Here is a 20,295-nt window from a genome sequence, read left to right on the forward strand (position 1 = left end):
CAAAAAAAGGAATAAACTGAATAACTGAATAAATACATCTAACAGTTGGAAAAAAGCCATCAGAAAATGCTTTGTATTTCACAAAGAAGTTTTTAATATATATTCATTATTGAAGCCTGATTTCAAAAAAATCCCTACCTTCAGGATTTTTCAGCAGCTATACTCCAGTAAAGCTTTTTGTTTATTTTTACCCTCATGACATTAAAACATGTCCTATCAAGTCCCAGTGAGCAGAAGAATGCTTGATCAGATTGGTAACTTCCTCATTCCAAACAAAAGACTGGGAAGAACACCTTCAAGACCTTTGCTTTTTGTGACAGCAGTTTAAACATGCAAAAATGCAGCTCTCCTGTTATTATTTTACTTGTTTAGCTGCACTTTTAAGTTTTCCAATGCAAATTTATGGCCCTTACTACTTAAATACATCCAGCTTTTGTCCTTCATTTGTTACACCATTCTAAAAAGAAAATTGTATTTTTCAAAGTTGTTAAAAGCCAGTAGACACCATGTGTCAAAAAAGCTAAATAGTTAAATCCAAGTTGTTCCTCCTGTACACAAAGTAATGTATATCTTTAAAATCTGTACAAATGCACAAAGTAAAATATATCTTTAAAATCTGTAGTGAATCTGGAAGAACTGGGAAAGCTGAAAAGCTCTTTTTCTGGTTATGTGCTATTAGAGGCTGTTGTCAGCCACTGCTCCACTCAAGATGCAGCTTTTATAGAAAAGTCACCAGACCAACAGAAGATACTGCTCCCCATAACCAGCCTAGTGCCTGCAGCCACATCCTTTTTTACCTCTTTTTTATTTGAGATTTTCACTTGAAACATGTCCCCTGAGGTAGCAAAGGGTTACAGGTTTACAGAATGCTCCAGCCATTGGAGCCATTTCCCCTGCCAGCTTGCTCTGGCTCCTCTGAAGCTGCAAGAAACCTCAGATTTTTTTGTGTCCTCTTGTTCTTCTCCAGGCTTATTCCTACTTTGGTTGCATTTTGTTGAATTTAGTTTTCCACTTGTTCTTCACTTTTGTTTGCTTGCAGAAATTCTGCCTCAGCTTCTTTGGAGCCACACCTTCATTTCTAGCAGGCTTGGCTGGCTTGCCTTTGGCTCCTGGCCTTCCCTCGTGGGCTGTGTCCAGCTGTGCTTTCACCCCTGCCATCTACACACACAAGGGGAGAGAATTGGAAAAAAAAACAACTCAGAAAACGAAATTGGAATGACCAGAATGAATCACCTTCAATCTGCACTGAGCACAAACACACACAACTACATTCAGACAACTGCCTTCTAATTCATGTGGTTTCCAACAGACCCACAGGCACATCTGCAGTGGCACAGCTGCTCACAGGCTGCAGTGAGGAGTGACCAGTCCTGCCTCTTGCCTGCATTTCCTTCTGGCAGAAAGCAAAGTGCACAAGCTAATTAGGAATGGATGCACAACAACTCTGCCCTCATATGAAGGGCAGTGGCTAAAACCAACTCACAATGCACAAAGCTGGGCACAGTTACCACATGGCTTCTACACAAATGTCTCTCTGCTGAAGAAAAATAATGCTTGAAAATTTTATTACTTTTAAAGGGTCAAACTATCTCAAAGATAATAGAGGGGAGAGCAGGATCATTGGGAAATTTCTAAAGCATGACAGAAATCACTTATTCACCAACACAAATTACCAAGCTGGATGGATTCCCAAAAAATTTCTGACCCCCAAAGATGACAGATAAACTCCATCAGCTGTTGGAGACTTTTTCAGGGATGGCCTAGAAGGCAGCTGTGAGGGACAGGTTCTCACAGCCTGTTTCTGTGAACAGCAGAGGTTCTCAGGTTATTTTTAATTACAGGTAAAAGTGACAAACATGAAGGCCTTGAGAGCCTTGCACACCAGAGTTCTCAGGCAGCTTTCTCATAACAAGTGGATGTTCTATCTTTGGCTGTTTTGGGAAAGCAAGAATAATTTTGAGAACCCAAATCTTGGTATTGGAAACATAAGGAGGAGTTGGTATGTTATATCTGACCTATTGTGAGCTCAGATTTTGCAATATGCATGAACTTGATTAACACTGTTATAAAAAGTGCCTGATTGATTAATAAATCGGAGTCGATGGCTGACCAATGCAAGGTGGGTCGTTTCCCTCCAACTTCAATAATCAGCTGTACCCCAAGGGACTGAAATAGGTTATTCCTAAACTGCTGATGTGCTTTTCCACCAAGTGAGACACTGACCTTCTGTTTGCAGCCTTGCCAGGGTGCAGGTGGGAAGGTGCAGGGAACTCTGCCATGAAGGAGGTGGTAGGGCAAAGGGAGGCTGGGATCCAGGGGAACCCACGGCACCGAGAGAGTGGCAGGGACAGCAGGCAGATCCCAGTGAGCTTTGTGCAGGTTGTAGGATGATCTCGTGCTCTTGTCAAGAGAACTCCTGTAAATTGCAACTGAGGAATCTCCTGCAGCGTGAGTCAATAAATAAGAGCCCTCCTCCAAACTAGAATGAGAGAAGTTCCAAATGAAAAATATTATTTAAATGTTTTTTGGAGCTTTTTTATTTGGTCTTAATGCAAAAGCAGAACATCTCGAGATGTTTAGTCCCTTTAGATGTTTTATAAAAAAGACTGTGCACAAGAAAGCATTAATTAAGCTGTATTGATAAATACCTACTAATTAATGTGTTTATAATGTATTCATCATGTACTAATTTATCAACAATGTACAGACTGTCACCATATTCATCTAAACATGTAAGCATGCACTGAAAACCATCCATGCTGGGCAAACTGTAATTCCTTAAGCAGCATCTCACAAAGAACAATGTGGACACAGACACACAGAGCAGATGAGCTTTCAACACCCACAGGATTAAACAGGTTTAATCAGGAAGATGAGGTTCAACCAACTGCCCACACCAAAAATCTTAAGTCAAAAATCATGAACCTACAGAAATTATAAAGAGCAGGAAAAGCCCTCTAATTGGAATGAAAAGGCTTCACCAAAAATGTGAAGACACTTGCAGGCTGCAAGCCTTGAAGCAGCAATGGGAAGAAGCAAGAAAAAGGCTGCAATGTTGTACAGAGAAAAGCTGCTCTAAGTCAGGGTGAGCAGAAATGAACGCAGGGTTATTCCTACAGATCAAGCAGAAAGACAGACTGCCAAAACCCAAACTGCATGTGTCAGCCCAACATTACACCTCACTCCTGGGAACTGTTTACTCAGCTCCTAAGAGTCCACTTTGCTCTCTGGAAAAACTGGTTCACAAACCTCAAGTTCTTATTCTTTTGCATAATTTATGCAAACCTTGTAGCACCAAGCACATTTTACACACTACTGCATTATGCTATGATAGACCTAACAGAACCTGTAAAATATAAATTTCTTTATGTATATGAAGAAATAAAAATGGGAGTAGACAAATATTCTACAGAAGAAACAGGGTGAGCTGGGCAATGTGGCAAACAAATACAATGAACAAAAATGGAGAACTTACTTGGACACCTTCTTCAAAACATGATGAAGTATATTTAAGGAATTTGCAGGTCTGTGAAAGAAAAAAATTGCAAAAGTAGTAACTTGCAAGGCTTGTCAGGGTTTGAAATTCATTGCTTTAAAAAGTTAATAAAAACACTCACTTAATCAGTCCAAGTTTTTCTCTTAAAGCTGCTGAAGAAATCTTTTCTAGCATAATAAGCTTCGATGTAAAAGCATCAATATGTCCTGAAAAAAGGAATTCAATTAATACACTAAAAATAAAACCAAACAAATATAAGAGCATAATTTGCAGACCTTTTTAGAAGGATAAAAAGACTTTGCTCTTTTGGCATTGGACAGTGCAAAGTACTTATCAATGCTGCACCATAATAGAGAGTAAAATGTGCAGCTGCTTTAAGCACAGGCATCTGTACCCTGTCCTTCCAAACCAAGCCTGACTCCAGCAAACCTCCCATCCTGGCTGCTGGGTGGGACACAGCCCTGATCTCATCACTTCCTGGTACTTTCTCAAGTTCATTTCATCCTTTGCTTCCTCCTGGACAGATCCCAAAAGCTGATCTTTAGCAACAGATTTACTTTTGCATTTAACATACTTGCTTTTCCATTCTGATCTATTGCATGACTTTCTAGGGATGCTTTGTCTCTTGATTTTTTCCCCCCCTTCCTTACCTGAGGAATTACAATTTACACGTCAGGCCTTGATCATGGCAAGTTGTCTTTAACAACTCTGACGCAGTGAGAAGCAACAATTCAAAGCTCTTCTCATTACATTTTTAAAATAAAGGCTGCCAAGGACATTTTAGTCCACATTTCACTTGATGAGCAATAAGAATCACCAGCATAGCTTGGACATGGATTTGTCTACTGTACTTTGCCTTCTGGTTCTTTCCATGCTGAGGTTTTCCCAGAAATCTATTCTATTTCAGCGCCCAGAAGGAGGATGAGGAAAAGGCAGCATAATAAAATACAGCCTACTCTGGAATTTACTGTCTTACTACAAATCTGCTCTCTTAGGAAGTGTAAATGCTTCAATTGCACAGATACAACTGCTAAATCAAAGCATTTCACATTCCAAGCTAGCCATCACTAAGTTTATGTGCTGTGTAAGAAGACTAAGCAATAACTCTCACTTCAACAAATTAAAAAAGATGCACCAGGACAACCCATTTCTTTTAAATGTTGTACATTTGTTACTTCTCTTGATATCAGTATTTTGTGCAAGACTAAGCAGCAAAATTTTGTATTTTACATTGCTGACTACAAAAAGAGGCTTGAAGTCATTATTAAAAATATAATTTTAAAAAAATGTGTTTGAGTTCTGTATTCCTCACCAGCCTCTCCTCAAATCAAACTTCTCTACTTCTAAACACACTCATAACATAACTGGGAAAAAATAGTAATTACAAAATATCTATGAACTACTTCCAACTAGTTTATATAACTATATCTTATATTGGAGAAGTGACTGATTGAAAATACTTGACATGTAGTAAGTTACCCAAGACTAAGTATTTTTTTTCCTACCCATTCTTCAAATAATGTTAATTTAAAGTCCAATATTATTCCATTCATGTGAAAGTAAACTGTTCTTGCAGAAAATTTTGCTTAGGCACTCAATGCAAATAAGTGAGTAATGCTCAGGGTAAAATGCTGCTATTAATCAGCAAAGCTTATCACAAGTTTATTTACTGCTCAGACAAGTACAAGTGCCTTATTTGGGAAGCCTGTCACAGAGATCACTGCCTTTGCAGACAGAGCATTTCCTATCTGAGCAGCAAGGGGCCTTGACAGCCAAGGCAGGTGCTTTGCCAGCAGGAGGAAGGCAGAGCTCTTTGTTTGCTGATGCTGTCTCTGCTTTTTGAGAACATCCTAAACAAACCACCTCAGCTTCATTTCCCCCTGCAGCTGCTGCTGGAGGCCATGGTCACACCTCTGATTTCTGTCCCAACCCTGAGTCACAGCAGAGCTGAGATCCTCCCTCTGTCCCACACACCACTGCTGGACAGTTGTGGGGCACAGACCAAGGTCCAAAGAACTTTTCCTCCATACTTACTTGGCAATACAAGAGATGGTTGAGACAGAAAATTAAGCTTTTCCAAGAGCCAAAAACGCCTATGCAGTTTAGCACTGAAGTCTGCTACACACTTAAAATTTAAAAGTTAAAGGCTTAACTAACTGTCTGATCAAGAATGCAAGTTGTAGTAAGATAATAGTTTTCAAACCATGTTGCTCCACACTTCCACACTCATACTGTGAGGCAAATTCAAAAAGAGCAGTAACTTTGTCTTTACAAAATGTTCAATTTAAAAAATCTTTTATTATAGAACACAGCTTTTCACTTAAAATATTGAAATTACAGCATGATTGCAGAAGCTCTCTGCCTTTCTCCTTACACTGAGCAGATCACTGCAGCAGTCTCACTAGCAGGTATCAGATTAGTGACAGAGAAAGAGAGATTCAGCCCATTTTAAATTGTCCATACCACCAGGGTATCATCACCCTCAGAACTGTCCCTGCAGTTTCAGGACAAAGCTCTCTGCTGCAGAGAGCCCTCTGAGTAAATCTGAGTGCAACACTGCATTTTCCACAGCTCCCTTAAGAACACAATCTGAAAGGCAGAATTTCACAACTACCTTGCAAAATACCAAGGGCAGAAAACTCCCCATGTAGAATATGATAACAGCTGCCTATTAAAAACTGTGGGAGATGCTCTTTCATAGAATGGATATTTACTGGTATTTTTTTACCTATTCTGTAAGAAACTACATGGCAGTACCAAGAATCTGCCCCCAGGCCAGGAGCACCCATTTACTGTGCAGGACAGAGACAGCCCAGAGAACCCTCAGAGCCCACAGGAACTCCTGTGTGCCCCAGGCCCTGCTTCTGCAGTGCAGCTGCAGGAACTGACAAACCAACATGAATGGAACATCCCTGGGATTGAGAAGCACTGCTGACTTGATCCCAAGCATGGCAACAGAGATGTGCTGGAGGCCAGCCCAGGGCACTGCCAGCTCCACAGCCAGCAGGGAGCTCCAGGAGACACAGGAAAGCTGAGCTGGAAGGGGAGGGCTCTGTGGCTCTTCATCTGCAACAGCCCCTGCACACCCATCCTGCTGCCTCCTGCACTCCCAAGAAGCTCCATAAAAAGAGGTGGTGGCTGGATGAGCTGTCTGCAAAGTCCTGTGCAAGCCAATTTCCTGTATTGGGAGATCAGACAGACACTCACTCCTTTACAAACACCAGCCCTCCCTCCACAGGTCACCGTTTCCTCACACTGCTTGCCACTCCAGAAATGTTCATAAAAACTTGGATAACACTTCCTGCAGGAAGCCCAAGGGCAGTGCAGCTCAGTGTGCTGGACACACCCCCAGCAAATACTCAGCATGCCCTCAGACAGTGCTCTGCTTGCTAGAGACAAGCAAGGCCTCTACTGTACATTAACATACAGTTACAGAGAACCCTGCACATAATTAGTAATGATTTCTTTTTAATGGAATGGAAAAACCACACCAAATACTGCTTTTAAAGTTTAAAATTAGCAATATAATTTCCATTGAATAAAGAGAGCAGACCAGGATACAATTGGCAAATGCAATAGATTTCACATAGTCCCAATAATTCTATGGGAGCTTGCCTAGAAACTGGGAAACAGAGAAGTTAGCATTTCTAAAATAGCATTCTGATGTGAGCCAACAACAGCAAAAGTGTAATGCAGTGCACAAGTGGAAAGGTTAGGCAACCACAGGCCACAAGTGCTGCCATAACAACCCAAACCCCAGATTTGTTTCTACAAAAACAGCAAAGCAATCCCACTGCACAACATCCCCTCCCTGCACAAACAGGACTGCCCTCACTCAGCAGCATGTGCCAAGCACATTCTAAGTATCAACTGACCACTTCTTGCAAATTTTCCTTTTAAAAATCGTATTAATTACAAGATAATTGGTGTCAGAAAGCTCACCATATATTAAAATGGTTGTTAAAATAATCTGGTTACATTCCTTATAGCTATCATTTTAATTTCTCATAATATACACATCATATATCTCAACAGATAAAAACTTCCCAGACTTTTTAAAATGTCATTGTACAAACATGAAAGCAGCATTTTCTACAGGACATTGATACTATTTATCTAAAACCAAAGCTGCCATTTCCTCATCCAGCACCCAACAGAAATTTTAGACAAAAAACTGTCTGAAGATAGATGTAAAAAGCAAAAATAAAAAGTCAAAATAAGAAAGGATATATGGAATACACCTTTAATAAATATTTATCTCTCCTGTTATTCTACAAATACTCACACATGCATGTGGCTTAAGCAAAACCTCAAGACAGGAACTTACCAACATAAAACAAGCATTTAGAATGCAGCATGCTCTGTGTCCACAGCTGGCACACTTCACTTTCTGTAAGAGCTTCCACACCATAGTAGGCTTGGTACTCCAGTTTTGGCAACAGGAATATGGGAGTTGGCTGCAAAAGAAAAGATAAGGGAAAAATTAGCACTCACTGTCCAAAATATTCCACAATTTAGTACATTTTGCAGTTTATAATAATCACAGTCCTCTACCATAGCTGAAGTAACAAAGTCATTTCAGAGATTTTGTTTGAAGGTTCACAATTTGTGAAATCCACAGTACAAACTTGGGAGTACAGAGACTTTATACAGGGAAAGGTAAAATTGACAGGGGAGAAAAAAAGAAAAAACAAGGTCTGGGCAAATAATAAACAAGGAATAATAAAATTCTGACACTTAGTAATTGTTCCATGTGACTAAATTAATTTCAAGTTTACACTTCTGTGCTCTACTGCCCTCTGCAGCAATTTAAGAAAAAACACACAACACTTCTAATTAGCCCACTATTAACAAAATTCTGCTATTTCTCACTCCTGTCAGAATCTCACTTGAAATTAGAACCTAATGCTTGGAGTCTCATTTGAAATCAGATGCAACCCTAACTAGTGAGTTAACCCTAAGGAGCACTGCCACTCCTCACTGACAACCCCCAGCCTAAATATAAGCAGAAATTTGAAAAAAATAAACAAAACCAAGTGACTGGTTTCTGGAAAATGAAGCAGTTATTCCCAGGCATTTATAAGCAGTGGATCAATAGCACAAAGATGGGATTTCTTCAAAGCAAGATGCTAAGCACAGACTCTTGGCAAGTAATCAGTGTTCCAATGATGATTTCCAGTTCAACACAGCACAAACAGCTCACAAAACACCTGCCTGCTGTAATTCTGGGATTCTCAGGAGGGACATACACAACAAATTTTCTGAATGATTCACAGGACTCTTAAAAAAATTACAAATTACTGGGAATTATAGAATACAGTTTCCTCCTCTTTGCTGCAAGGAGTATTTTGATTACAGCTGCCTTCAAACCATTTAATTCCATGACAAGCTATTTGCTAAGAAATGCCACAGTATTTTCAAGCAGAACAAACAGAATTTCTTTTTGGGTTCTCTGTTGTTCATTGTATCTCCTATTTCCCTGCTTAACTAGGCACTATAGCAAGGCTGAGTCCTGCTTGAAAGAATTGATGGTCATGAACATTCTCAAAGCCTTGGGCCAAACCCTAATTACTGCATTCACTTTGAAGAATAGTTCACAATTACTTTTTTTTTTTTACATAAGTATCATTACCCAGGCATATTACTGTAGTAAAAAATGGAGAATCACCTCCTTATCTTCTAATCAAGGAGCTTTAAAGAAATCACAGGTTATTCTTCCCCATCCTGCTCTAACAAATATTTACTTACAGAGGACACACTGCAGAGTCCCAGCTGTCTCAGGGAAAGCATAAATGCTGTCAAGGACTGGGAATCCCAGAAATGCCAACATTTCAGAGCTGAGCACAACTGTTAAAAAAAAAAAAAAAAAACAAACCCAAGCCAGCTGAAAACGAACCCCTTACCTTTTGGGCTTTTTTCTTTTTCTGGTATTGTGTCAGGGAGCTGACTTTGTGCACACTGCAGCGCACGAGCAGCAGCAGATCATCCAAACTGAACAGCTTGTACACAACATTGCCCTCCTCAGGTGCCTCATACTCTGAGGGGTCTTCCTCAAGCAGCTGGAGTGCACTGGGCAGCTTTGCTGGAGAAAATGAATAAAGCAGAAAATGTCAAGCTTGGACATTTTTACAATGAGGCTGATTAGCTTTGTTCCCTTGCAGTAGTTTTTTGTTCAGTCTGTTTTTTTTTTTACTCTAGGATCTGTTTTGTTTCCTATGATTAAGGGGTGAAAATTACTTTGTTAGGCACAAAAAATTCTTATATTAAAAAAATGAAAATAATTACATTTGGGAAACATTTTCTCTTAAAGAATTTACTTCTAAATAGTCCCACATCATTCAATTTCTCACACAAACAAAGAGAACTCCAAATGTGAGACTCCATTCTGGTACAGAATAGTTCAAAAGCTGCTTTTTAAGCCACACTTGCTCAGCTCAAAGGAGAGATAAAATTTATCTGCAATGAGTGGCTCCTGAGAGCTGCCATCCATTCACCAGGCACTGAAGGAACTCAGCTCTCAGGTCTGGGGGCAGCACAAGTCTCCCACCACAAGGAGTTCAGTCTGGACACCAGAACATCCAAAAGCTGCTACTGCATCTCCCAGGGCAGCTTTGAGAACCTTAACAAACATCCCTTCAACCTTTAGAAACATTTCAACAAAATGTTTCAAATAAACACAGAAACTCCAAATGCATCAATTCTCTCTTTTTGTCCTGCAGATATGTGGAAATGTGTCTCCAAACTATGCCTACAAACAGGGATTGCTGTAGTGCTATAACAAACACATTTTTAACATTACATTTAGAGTTTATGTGCATGCACACTGTGGGAGATATTACCCAAGGAACTGGAAGTAATTTTCTGTTAGTAAAATCTATAACTCAATTCTGGCTTTGTGCAAAACAGACATGCAAAGAGGTTTCTCAGCTTGTTACAGAACTTTCCAATTGTAGAATCAGGCTTTCTAGTCCTACACAGTCACTTTTCAGCACGTTGGCAATATTGGTTTAACAATCTTTATTTAAAAAAAATTATTTTAAAATCTGAATTCTATGCTCCATCTTTTTAACAGAGAGAAATAAAACATTGTGCCTCAGCCTTTCAAACTGAGGGAGGAGACATGGTCCTAGTGATAATTCAGTTAATGCAATAGGAAGTGATAAAAGTTTCAACTAGAACAGAATTAATTGTGTTAACCTATAGACTAAGTAATTAATTCCTGCATGATCACATGCACACCTCCTCAGAAATACCAAACATTTTCCCACAGATAAGCATGGATTTGTTGGAATTAAATATCTGAGGAGAGCATCTGTCCTGACACAACCTGTCTGCTTTCCTGCAGTTACCCAGCACAGTGAAGTGTTTCTGACTTCAGCTGCTCAGAGTTCAGATGCAACTCGAGCATGTGAGGAAAATCTCCAGGACCATGGTCCCCAGGATCTCCACAACTTGTAATTCTGGCTAAGGGCCAGGGGCAGCAGGGATTCCATACCCAGCTAATGGCCTGAAAACTTGGGAGGTGGATTGTAGTGAATCCTCATTTGCCCTCTGGGACAGAGTGCTGGGAGTTAAGCAACAGCGACTGAACCAGGAAGCTTAAAACTTAACACATACCAATTTAATTTCCCCCTCTTTTTAATTGCATAATTTGATTATTTTTATTCTACAAAAATTTAAATAATTCTACCTTTCATTGACAAGAAACTCCTTTTGCAGACTAGGCTACTCAAATATTTGAATTTCTATGCAAAAAGAACTCATTCCACTACCAAATTATTTCTCTTCTTAAAAACCTTGTGCATAACTTATTTCTCTACAGTAAAACAGTATTTCACATTCACCTCTGTGGACAAACAGCTCCCAGGGCTCTCTTCTGTGTGCAAGACAGTAATTCCCACACAGAAAAGGCACTGTTAACTTGAGGCACATCTCTAAATAGATGTGAGATGCTCTACTGGCACACTGGGGTCAATTCTCCTCCTTGCACAATGAGCACACTTACTCTTTGGCACTCCCTCAAAAAGCCACGTCCAGGTATTCCTAGAGGAGCTGGCGGCACTGGAGGCTGGGGCTGGCACAGCCTCTGTGCTGGAGGTCACCAGTGCCCTTGGAGACTGAGGCAGCTGGGCTGGCACAGCATCACAGCTATCCCAGCTCACCACTGGCTCAGGAGCTTTTGGGGAAGGGGACTTGAGGAGTTCAGTTTGCATTTTCAAAATTTGCCCGACAGGATCCAATTCTCTGGCTAACTTCCTTGGAGGTTTCCTGGAGGCTCTTTTGCCCCGATGTGTGGTATGGGAGCAGTCAGTGCTGCCTGCTGCAGGGCTCTGGGCAGGGCAAGGAGAGCTGGCAGTCTGTGCTGAGGCAGAGGAAGCAGCTGGTGGCACAGCTGGGGTGTCACACTCTGCATCAATCACCAAGCGCTCCTCATCCGTGTCACTGCTGCAGAAAGAAGTGCAAGGCTCTCTCTTCTGAGCACCACCAGGCTCTTGCTCACAACTCACTGCAACAGGCAGAGGATTTAATTTTGTTTCATTGTCCAATACTTCCTTGGCCATGAGATGCTGTGCTTTGCCCAGCCCTACCTCCACTGACTGAGAGCTTTTCCAAGGAGAATGTCCTTGAGGGCTGCAGCCTGCAACGCCATCCAACGGTGGAAGCTGCACGCTGGCACGTGCTGAAGGCTCTTGCTCACAAAGGGTGCTTTTCTCCTCTTCACCTCCTCTGCTTATGGCAGATGAATTCTTCCCCCCCACTTTTAGGCCATGAGACAGAGTTTTAGCAGTGTTACTAGCTGTAGGACAAGCAGTTTCCATTTTACAAGTCCTTGAGAGCTTGGTTGTTGCTCCAAAAGTTTCAAGCTCTGTAAGATCATCATCGAAGTCCATCCCTGAGTCATCTGGAGGAGGAACTGTCCTGCACTGGTAGGTGTCAGGACACACCTTACCACAGGGATGAGAAAGTCATCAAATTAAAACATGCCAAAACAATTAAACCACGAAATGAGACATTGCTGAAATGAAAACATAAAAAAAATGTTCTACCATCCATATTTCACTGTTAGGAAAGAGGATCAACAATTGAAAAACAATTGTTCTTGTTTACCACTGAATATCTTGGGTCCTATTTAAGGGACCCAAGTTTAAAGGCCTTTCTAAAGAGTAAAAGTTCACAAAACTTCTTCCACTGAAGCAAACTGATCAAAAGACATTTTAATGAAGTAAATATTAAGGCTGAGATGCCCATGTAGGAGCACTTAAAAGAACTACACAGGGTCTGTAACTCAACAACAGAAAAATCACCAACAGAAAACCTTAATTTCCCTTTATCACAGGAAAAGCAACTCAGGAACTCTAACAGGGTTTTGGTTTTGCTTATTTTTAAGAATATGTGAATCTACATACATCCCACTGAAGCAGGCTGTCCTCAGCTGGTTTGTCCATTGACACATCAGAAATTGGAACATAAGATGTTTTAGTTGCTAGGAAATCCATTGGAATTTCATGGAACATTTGATTCCTCTCTCGTACTGTCATTTCTTTTCTCAGCAGAGGTGGATCAACATAAACCACTTTAGCTGGTTTGCTACCTTCCCCAGAATGAAAAGAGTACATATTAAATGAAAGGAAGAAAGACTGTGCTATAATTTAAATAATAAATCTTTCAACTTCCAATTACAGTCAAATCCACTGCACATAACACCAGAAGAAATGAAAAATGATCCTTTCATTCATTAACAACAGAAGATAAAAGTATGTCCAGATAAGGTGTGAATTATTGTGATCCTGCAGCAGCAATACTCACCACATTAACAGCTGAACATATTTCAAATGCAGTTCTAAGTAGAGAATTTGCAAAATAAGAACTGAGGATTCATCATTTCCTATACAGCATCATCTCATCAAATGTATTCTGTTTTCCAAAAAGATCTTTTCTTCTTCTTTGTTTGAAAGTCAATTCTTCTTTTAAGTCTCACTGCCAGTGATAGCTGCAGTTTATTTCTCTCTAATCAGTAAACCCTGTTCAGGCTCTGCTGCCCCACTCCTTTGTTTGACCCAAACACACTTTTACATCTGAGTCCCCCAGAAATGACAGCAATGCCCTGCCCATCCCAGCAGAGAAAGCCAAGGCACAGGGTGAACACAGTGCCCAGAGTGTCCCTGGTTTATGAACAAAAGGAAATTAAAGCAAGGGGTCGGTTACAGGGAAAAAGGGAAAAGGAAGGCAAAGGGAAACCCTTCAAGAACCTCTATGTATTTCTATCACCACCTGAATGACCTTCAGGTGTTAATTCTGGGTCCAAAAATTAGGTTTTAAAACTGTAATGCTGCTACAAAAGGAGTCAGGCTTTATCTTTCCTGATAAAGCCATTTAATTTACATGGGAAAATGAAAATTTGTAAATGTTGCAGGTATTTGATAGCTTATTTACTGTCTACAAGTCTGCTATAGAAACTAGTGCTCGAAGCACAGAAGGACATTCCAACACAACAAACATTATAGACACTTGAATAAACCATACTGAGTTAAAAAAAAAGTGTAAGGGAGGAAATTTATATTCAGATTATTGAAGTAATCTTGACAAGTAAAGCAAAGCAGTCAGGTGAGTTCATCAGCTTATTAAAACATTTTCTGCTGCAATTGAAAAAATTATCTTCATGGACATTCATTCCTTATTTACTGTTCTGTGATGTAATTACATCCTTTTAATTCCAGAAAAGGTTTGCTCTTTACTTTTTCATGAAATTTCAGAATTTCTCTGGTTTTTTATTTCACTGAAATCAGTTCACTTGATAATTTTAACAGATTCATGTAGTTGTTTTATTTCCAAGAGCAACAGCTTAGAGTTTTGAAAAGTAAAACTGGTTCTAATGGTTTTTTTTTTTTTGCTTTTTCCCCCAGGTGGACAAGAGCTGAATGCCCAAATTCAACATTTACCAACTGCAGAGGTTGTTCCTATTCCCAGCAGCAAGATGGAAAAGGTACAGGAAACACCATCCAGTGACCATGGATCAGCTTTCCAGCTTCTTTGGACAACCCCTCCCCACAGTTTTAATAACAAAAACATCCCATACCTGCAACAGTGATCATTTTAACACAAACTGGAATTTCCCACTGCTCCTTGTAGTTCAGTCCATGGTTATTCAGTAGAGTAAATAATGATTGATTACTTAAAACAACTTGGGGACAATATTTCAAAGCAAGTTTTTCTGCATTTGAATCTGAACTAATATCCTAAAGAGAGAAAGAAGTTATTTCTTCCAAAGTTCTTCTTTTAAGAAATACACATAAATTTAAATTTACAAGAAAAACTCCAAACTCAACAAAAAATGGATACATACAACCCCTACCCCCCAAAAAAGTCCAAAGACTACCACAGTGCCAGGCTTCAAAGGAAATGAAAGAAAAAACAATTTCCCTGAAGGTTTTTAGCTCAATCTAATGCATTCACTTTGCAGCATAAGAAAATACATCTTTTTAACTTGTATTTTCAGTTAATTTCAATACATTTGAATTACTAGGTTGTACAGGAATTTAGATAATCATGAAATACAGGAACATGCTGAAGTAAAAAAAATCCCCCAAACCAGATTAACTCCCAAATATGCACTACAGAGCTTCTTATGAGTTGACCAACAGCACAATAAAGACATTAATACTGAAGAATGGTTAAAACTGCACAGTTGTTCCAATACCAGTTAGATATAAAGAACCTTAAAACAAATATAAACTCTTCAAGAACACAAATTCAGAACTGAAATAATAAAACTGTTAAATTTTACAAGTGCATATTTCCATGAAGGAAGGAGGCTGGGCATGCTCATGAGGCAGAAGAACACAACCAAGGACTGGGAAGATAAAGGGAGCCCAGGAGCACTGAGGACATGAGAGAAGCAAGAAAAACCCAGCTATGGTCTTGTGTTCTTTTTGCTGCCACCTCAGCCACCATCACAAGGGCTCTGTTGAACAGCCTGGAGGTTTATACCATTCTCCTGCATCACCTCTGCTCCTTCTTTCAGCAAGTGTCTCTGAAATTACAGTGCTGCTGGTGAAAGCTTGGTTTTTAATATGTGAAGAAACTCCTTAAAATAGCTGAGGAAAAGTTATGTGGAATAAACAAACCCCTCAGTTCTCCAGTATGAAAACTCCCTGATTTTCCCAGTAGAACACAAACAGAAATATCAGCTATTTAATGGTCCAATGCAGTCTAAAAACTGTTCAACACATAAAAAGATCAGATTGCACTTGTGTACAAAAGATGCCTTAAAAATAACAACAAAAGGGTTACTTACATTATGCATCACATGAGCCTTTTTTTCTGGGGTTATCATAGATGTAACAGTGCCATAGTCTGTGGGCAGCTGAACAGGCATGGAAGGGAAATCTGTTTTAGCACGTCTTGCTGTACCCTGGGGAAATCAAGCAGCATCACAAAACAGCTTTCACAGCAATCCTGCTCACCCAACACTGCATTTCTGATGAAGAAAAATATTAGAAATTTACACAGGTCCAGTATAAAATTACATAAGAGAAAACACACTATTAATGTAATCTTTTTAGGGCAAACATCCGGTGAAAAGGCTTAACAGACTTACTACCAAAATAATTTTATTGAAGTTTTAATGAATGATTTAAATTATAAAGTATAACCCCTAACTCAAAGACTGGTAATAGTTGCAAAAACCCCTAATCCTTGCTTAACACAACTGTGATGTAATTGCACTTACTGAAACCCCCCCACAAACCCAATCTGAGTACAGAAGGCATTACCACTGCAAGAAGATTTTTTTCCAGCCTAAGGGTCAGCTGTGTGTGAAACTTTCCTCCCATGAGACTCGTGATCTCCTGCAGGGTGTAAACCTCTGGATACTTCTGCACATGCCCAATGCATGCACGCAGCAATTCCTAACACAAAAAAGAATAATCATGTATGCATTTGTGTCTTTCATAAGAATGGGGGATTTTGGGAGGATTTTTTAATTTTGAAAAGTGTTTTCTATAATTTCAAGGTGCATTTAAAAACTTACAGGTACCAATTCAGATCTATGATACTCTCACAATCACTGCTACAAGAACTGCAATGTATTCCAGATTCTCCTCAGCCCTTCATAAGCAAGGCTGACAATGTAAGCACACAACTCAGGCCAATAATTAAAACCATGCAGTTTAGTACAGTCTGAAATGTGCTAAATAGGTAATTTTCTTTTTAGTTATTTATCTTGGTTTTTAGAGGAAGGAATATTTTTTTGTGTTACCACCCAGCTTACACTAAGCCTAGGCAAAAGTCACAAAGGTAAAGGCACAGGATGATTCCATTTGTGTTGAAACTCACTGTCCTGACAACTCTACATAATTGTTACAAAATCTGAATTAGGTATTTAGGATATTTAGATTTTATTTGGCAACTAGAAAGAGTGCTTTCTGCAAGTTGGTTAAAACAAAACATAGGCCTCTATTTCATTTTTAAGTCAGGGTACCAACAATAAACACGACTTGAAGTCTGGAGACACATTTTGTGACCAGATGACAAGATACAAAATTGCAAAGCCAATCCAAATATTCAGGGTGCAAAGAAAAAGAAAGCAAGATCTTTGTCTTCACATGAGCCCAAACTCTGTGTTAAGCCAGTAATGGGAAGGTTTAATGAACTTTTTTCAAAAACGTGCTAAAAACCCAAGAATGATGCATGAAGTTGCATTCATGTTTGATCTTCGAATCATCAAAGTGGATATTTAACACAGCATGAACTAGCAGAGGGTTATGATTAAAGCCTCAGTAACTTCCAATTACAGTCACTTTATAACATGCTCCTAAGCTTTGCTGTGGAGGTAAGCTTCACATTCTGCCCAGCAGTGTGTATCTACCTATATCTATATTTATATCTATATTTATATCTATATTTATATCTATATTTATATCTATATTTATATCTATATTTATATCTATATTTATATCTGTATCTAGGAGCCACTTCTTAATGGAAATGCACACTTAGAATGCAGCTTCTCTTTTCCTGACCAGAAAGAAGCAATTGATTTATTTGATGAATAAATATGTTTGCAGTGATTCCTTGTAGGACCTCTTTTGGTTCCAATGAAGCCCAGCCCCCTGTGCAGAGGGGCAATGGCCACTTCCCCATCTCACCCCAACAGAAAGCAGCAGGGCAGGCAGCCCCACCACCATGGGCACTGCTGCCTGTCCTCATCATGATGCCAAGATGGTTTTTAAGAAGGGCTGGAATGAAGCATGGCATTGGTGATTACCTCAGTGTAACGTAGGGCATCCTCAGAGATGGCATCATAATCCTGGGCACAGCTCTTTGCAGCGTTTTGGGCAAATTTCATAAATTCTGCAATTTCATTGCTTACTACTTCTTTCATTTGCTGGGGGAAGGAAAAAACTATTTTTAAGACAAAACAGAATCCTCTATACTAGACATGTAAGCAACAAAATTTCCAGAGAGACAGTACAGGTAATGATATGAGGGAAGGAAAAATTCCACTTGCTACTCAATTTGACAAGTGTTCAGTTTCACTTCAGTAAAAAAACTTTTTGCAAGGCCTGTTTCCTTTAAAAAAATCCCAAACCAGCAACACACCATCCCCAACAAACAGCAAGTCTCCTTTGATACAGAGGTAGAAATAGAGAGGTTATAAGACATGGTTGTTGAAGTTTACACCACAAAGTCACAAAGAGTTCTGATTTCATGAGAAATTGTAAGTCACAACAACACAGCAGATACTGATGTGCCTGGAAACAATATTCCCATTGTTACAGCATTAAACAAGGAAGCATGGGAAAGCAAATGCAATGGTTTAAAACAATTTGCTGATTAATTACACTTTACAGGACTCAACTCAAATGATGCTCCCAGGCAACACAAAGGGGGCAGAGCTCAGCAGCAGGGGGACACAGAGGGCAGGGCAGCACCCAGAGCCCTCCCTGGCCACGAGCACAGCAAAGGTACCCACAGCCTCCCACTGCCTAAGGCTGCTACAGAACCATGAAATGCTAAAATCACAGCAAGGACAACTTTAAACTTCCTCCTCAGCAAAAAAAAGGGGTTTTTTTGGGAACTGGGGGATGTTTGGTCAGTTGTCTTAAGATCTACACTTATCCTCACTTAAAAAAAACCCCAACGAAACAAAAGAGCCCCAAAACCCCAATTTCAATGAAATTACCAAACACATTTGCAATATCTATTATAAACCCTATCCTAAGTACTTCAAACCTTTATTACTTTTCATAAAACCATGAATTTTATGAGAAATTGAACTCAAAACAAGTTTTCCCCCTCTCTTATATTCTTTGTAAGAAAAAAAAATTGTAGGACTCCCCTTGTGATGTCATATGTTCATATCTTACCATATATGTGAAAAATTCCCTTTGACTTGCTTCATTAACTTGGAAATGGTTTCTTTTGTCTGAGAACTTAGTCATCAGGTACAAGTATGTCTTCTGCTCCTTTTCAGTCAAACAAGAGGTAAATGGATAGGGGAGTCTGGGCTCTGGGAGAGGATGCTCAGCAGCTGGGCCTTCAGCCTCCCCCTCAGGTGACTCTGCAGCCTGCAGGCCACCAGCCTGCCTCTTTTCTGAAGAGTTTGCCAAAGCCTCTGCATTTTTCTTTGCCTTTCTGAAAGAAAAGTAATAAATAAACCAATTTGCAGCTTTCACACACATACTAATATCAGTCAGAAACAACAAAGTCAGATGTGCAAGCCTGAGCTGCTGTGACAGACCCTGCCATTCCAACTCCTACCTGTGCCAGGGGACTGTTCTTACTCTAAAACTGCACCTGCACAATCAGGCTCACCCTCAGTGCCAGCAGCAGCTCTGCAACTGGTTTAAAAACAAATAAACAAAAAAAGTGGGGGTTTCTGTTATCATCTCATTGCAGGGGTTCCATGCTGTTGTCTCCTTACCACAAAAGTTCCAAACCTTCTGGGTGTTTCTCGTGGGCAGCTCCTCAGAGCCCTGACTCTTTCCCCTTCACAGAGGAGCCAGCTGACTCCAGTTCCCTTCCCACTCTTTTACAGCATCTTCCTCTCATTGGTTCAGCTGTGGCCTGTTAAAGGCAGGCCTGATTATTATTAACAAATAATCTTTGATCACTGGCCCAGCTGCAACTCCTTAGGGGTAAGATTATTTCTACACTACCTTTGTTTTCTTATATTCTATCCCCCTACAATTTTCTTTAAAAAAAAAAAAAGCAAAATGGTGTTAACCAGCTAAATATGAAACACAGTATTTGTTCTGGAAACACACACTATTAATGAAAGGATAAAGAATCTCCACATTTCATCACTCACTGGTGGCCACTGTTCAGAAACTGAATTAAAGGTCAGACTGTCAGTTCTGACAGCAAAGGAGAAAGATTTAACTAGAAGAAGCCTTTCCTTCATTGCAGAAGAAGGAAATCAAAATTACTTCATTGTAACAACAGAAAATCCAGATTTCAATGAAGAAATTCTTACAGAGTACACAAATCAAGCATTTAATTTTCTACTCTAAACAATGCTGGAATCAGTCACCAAAAATAACAATAGGGTAGGGCAAGGGGCATGGCTGTCTTAACAACAATAAAGAAGTAACATAAAGCTTGTTCTTAAAGCAGCTCCAGTAAACAAAGGCTAACCAGCCTAGCCCTGAGCTATTTAAAATAATTGTACTTGAGAGGAAAATATTTAAGGCTAAGAAAATGAACATTAACTGCTGATCTTGGAAAAAGCATATTTTTAAGATACCATTTCAGCAGTAGAAAACATCTCCAGTGTCATTCAAACCCAGCAGTATCAC

At 39.7% G+C, this 20,295-nt stretch overlaps 1 protein-coding gene across 5 annotated transcripts in view; it reads right to left on the reverse strand.

Moving 5' to 3' along the window:
* The window catches only part of ICE2 (interactor of little elongation complex ELL subunit 2), a 22,780-nt gene continuing 2,485 nt past the window's right edge, over nucleotides 1-20,295 (reverse strand). The window contains exons 1-15 of one of the 5 annotated variants that reach the window (XM_064722607.1): nucleotides 19,438-19,490; nucleotides 19,259-19,338; nucleotides 18,865-19,132; nucleotides 17,763-17,882; nucleotides 16,270-16,404; nucleotides 15,792-15,908; nucleotides 14,574-14,733; nucleotides 12,904-13,088; nucleotides 11,502-12,441; nucleotides 9,400-9,578; nucleotides 7,824-7,953; nucleotides 3,618-3,702; nucleotides 3,476-3,526; nucleotides 2,224-2,479; nucleotides 1-1,158 (exon numbers count right to left, since the gene is read on the reverse strand). In XM_064722607.1, coding sequence (XP_064578677.1) covers nucleotides 976-1,158; nucleotides 2,224-2,479; nucleotides 3,476-3,526; nucleotides 3,618-3,702; nucleotides 7,824-7,953; nucleotides 9,400-9,578; nucleotides 11,502-12,441; nucleotides 12,904-13,088; nucleotides 14,574-14,733; nucleotides 15,792-15,908; nucleotides 16,270-16,404; nucleotides 17,763-17,882; nucleotides 18,865-18,939 — 2,616 coding nt within the window. In that variant the 5' untranslated portion in view covers nucleotides 18,940-19,132; nucleotides 19,259-19,338; nucleotides 19,438-19,490 and the 3' untranslated portion in view covers nucleotides 1-975. Of the gene's footprint in view, nucleotides 1,159-2,223; nucleotides 2,480-3,475; nucleotides 3,527-3,617; nucleotides 3,703-7,823; nucleotides 7,954-9,399; nucleotides 9,579-11,501; nucleotides 12,442-12,903; nucleotides 13,089-14,573; nucleotides 14,734-15,791; nucleotides 15,909-16,269; nucleotides 16,405-17,762; nucleotides 17,883-18,864; nucleotides 19,133-19,258; nucleotides 19,339-19,421; nucleotides 19,519-20,295 lie in introns of those variants that run through there. The other 4 variants (XM_064722606.1, XM_064722608.1, XM_064722609.1 and 1 more) reach the window with 4 other exon arrangements.

This window comes from Zonotrichia leucophrys, chromosome 10, assembly GCF_028769735.1.
Source record: "Zonotrichia leucophrys gambelii isolate GWCS_2022_RI chromosome 10, RI_Zleu_2.0, whole genome shotgun sequence".
In the NCBI taxonomy this organism is placed as follows: Eukaryota; Metazoa; Chordata; class Aves; order Passeriformes; family Passerellidae; genus Zonotrichia; species Zonotrichia leucophrys.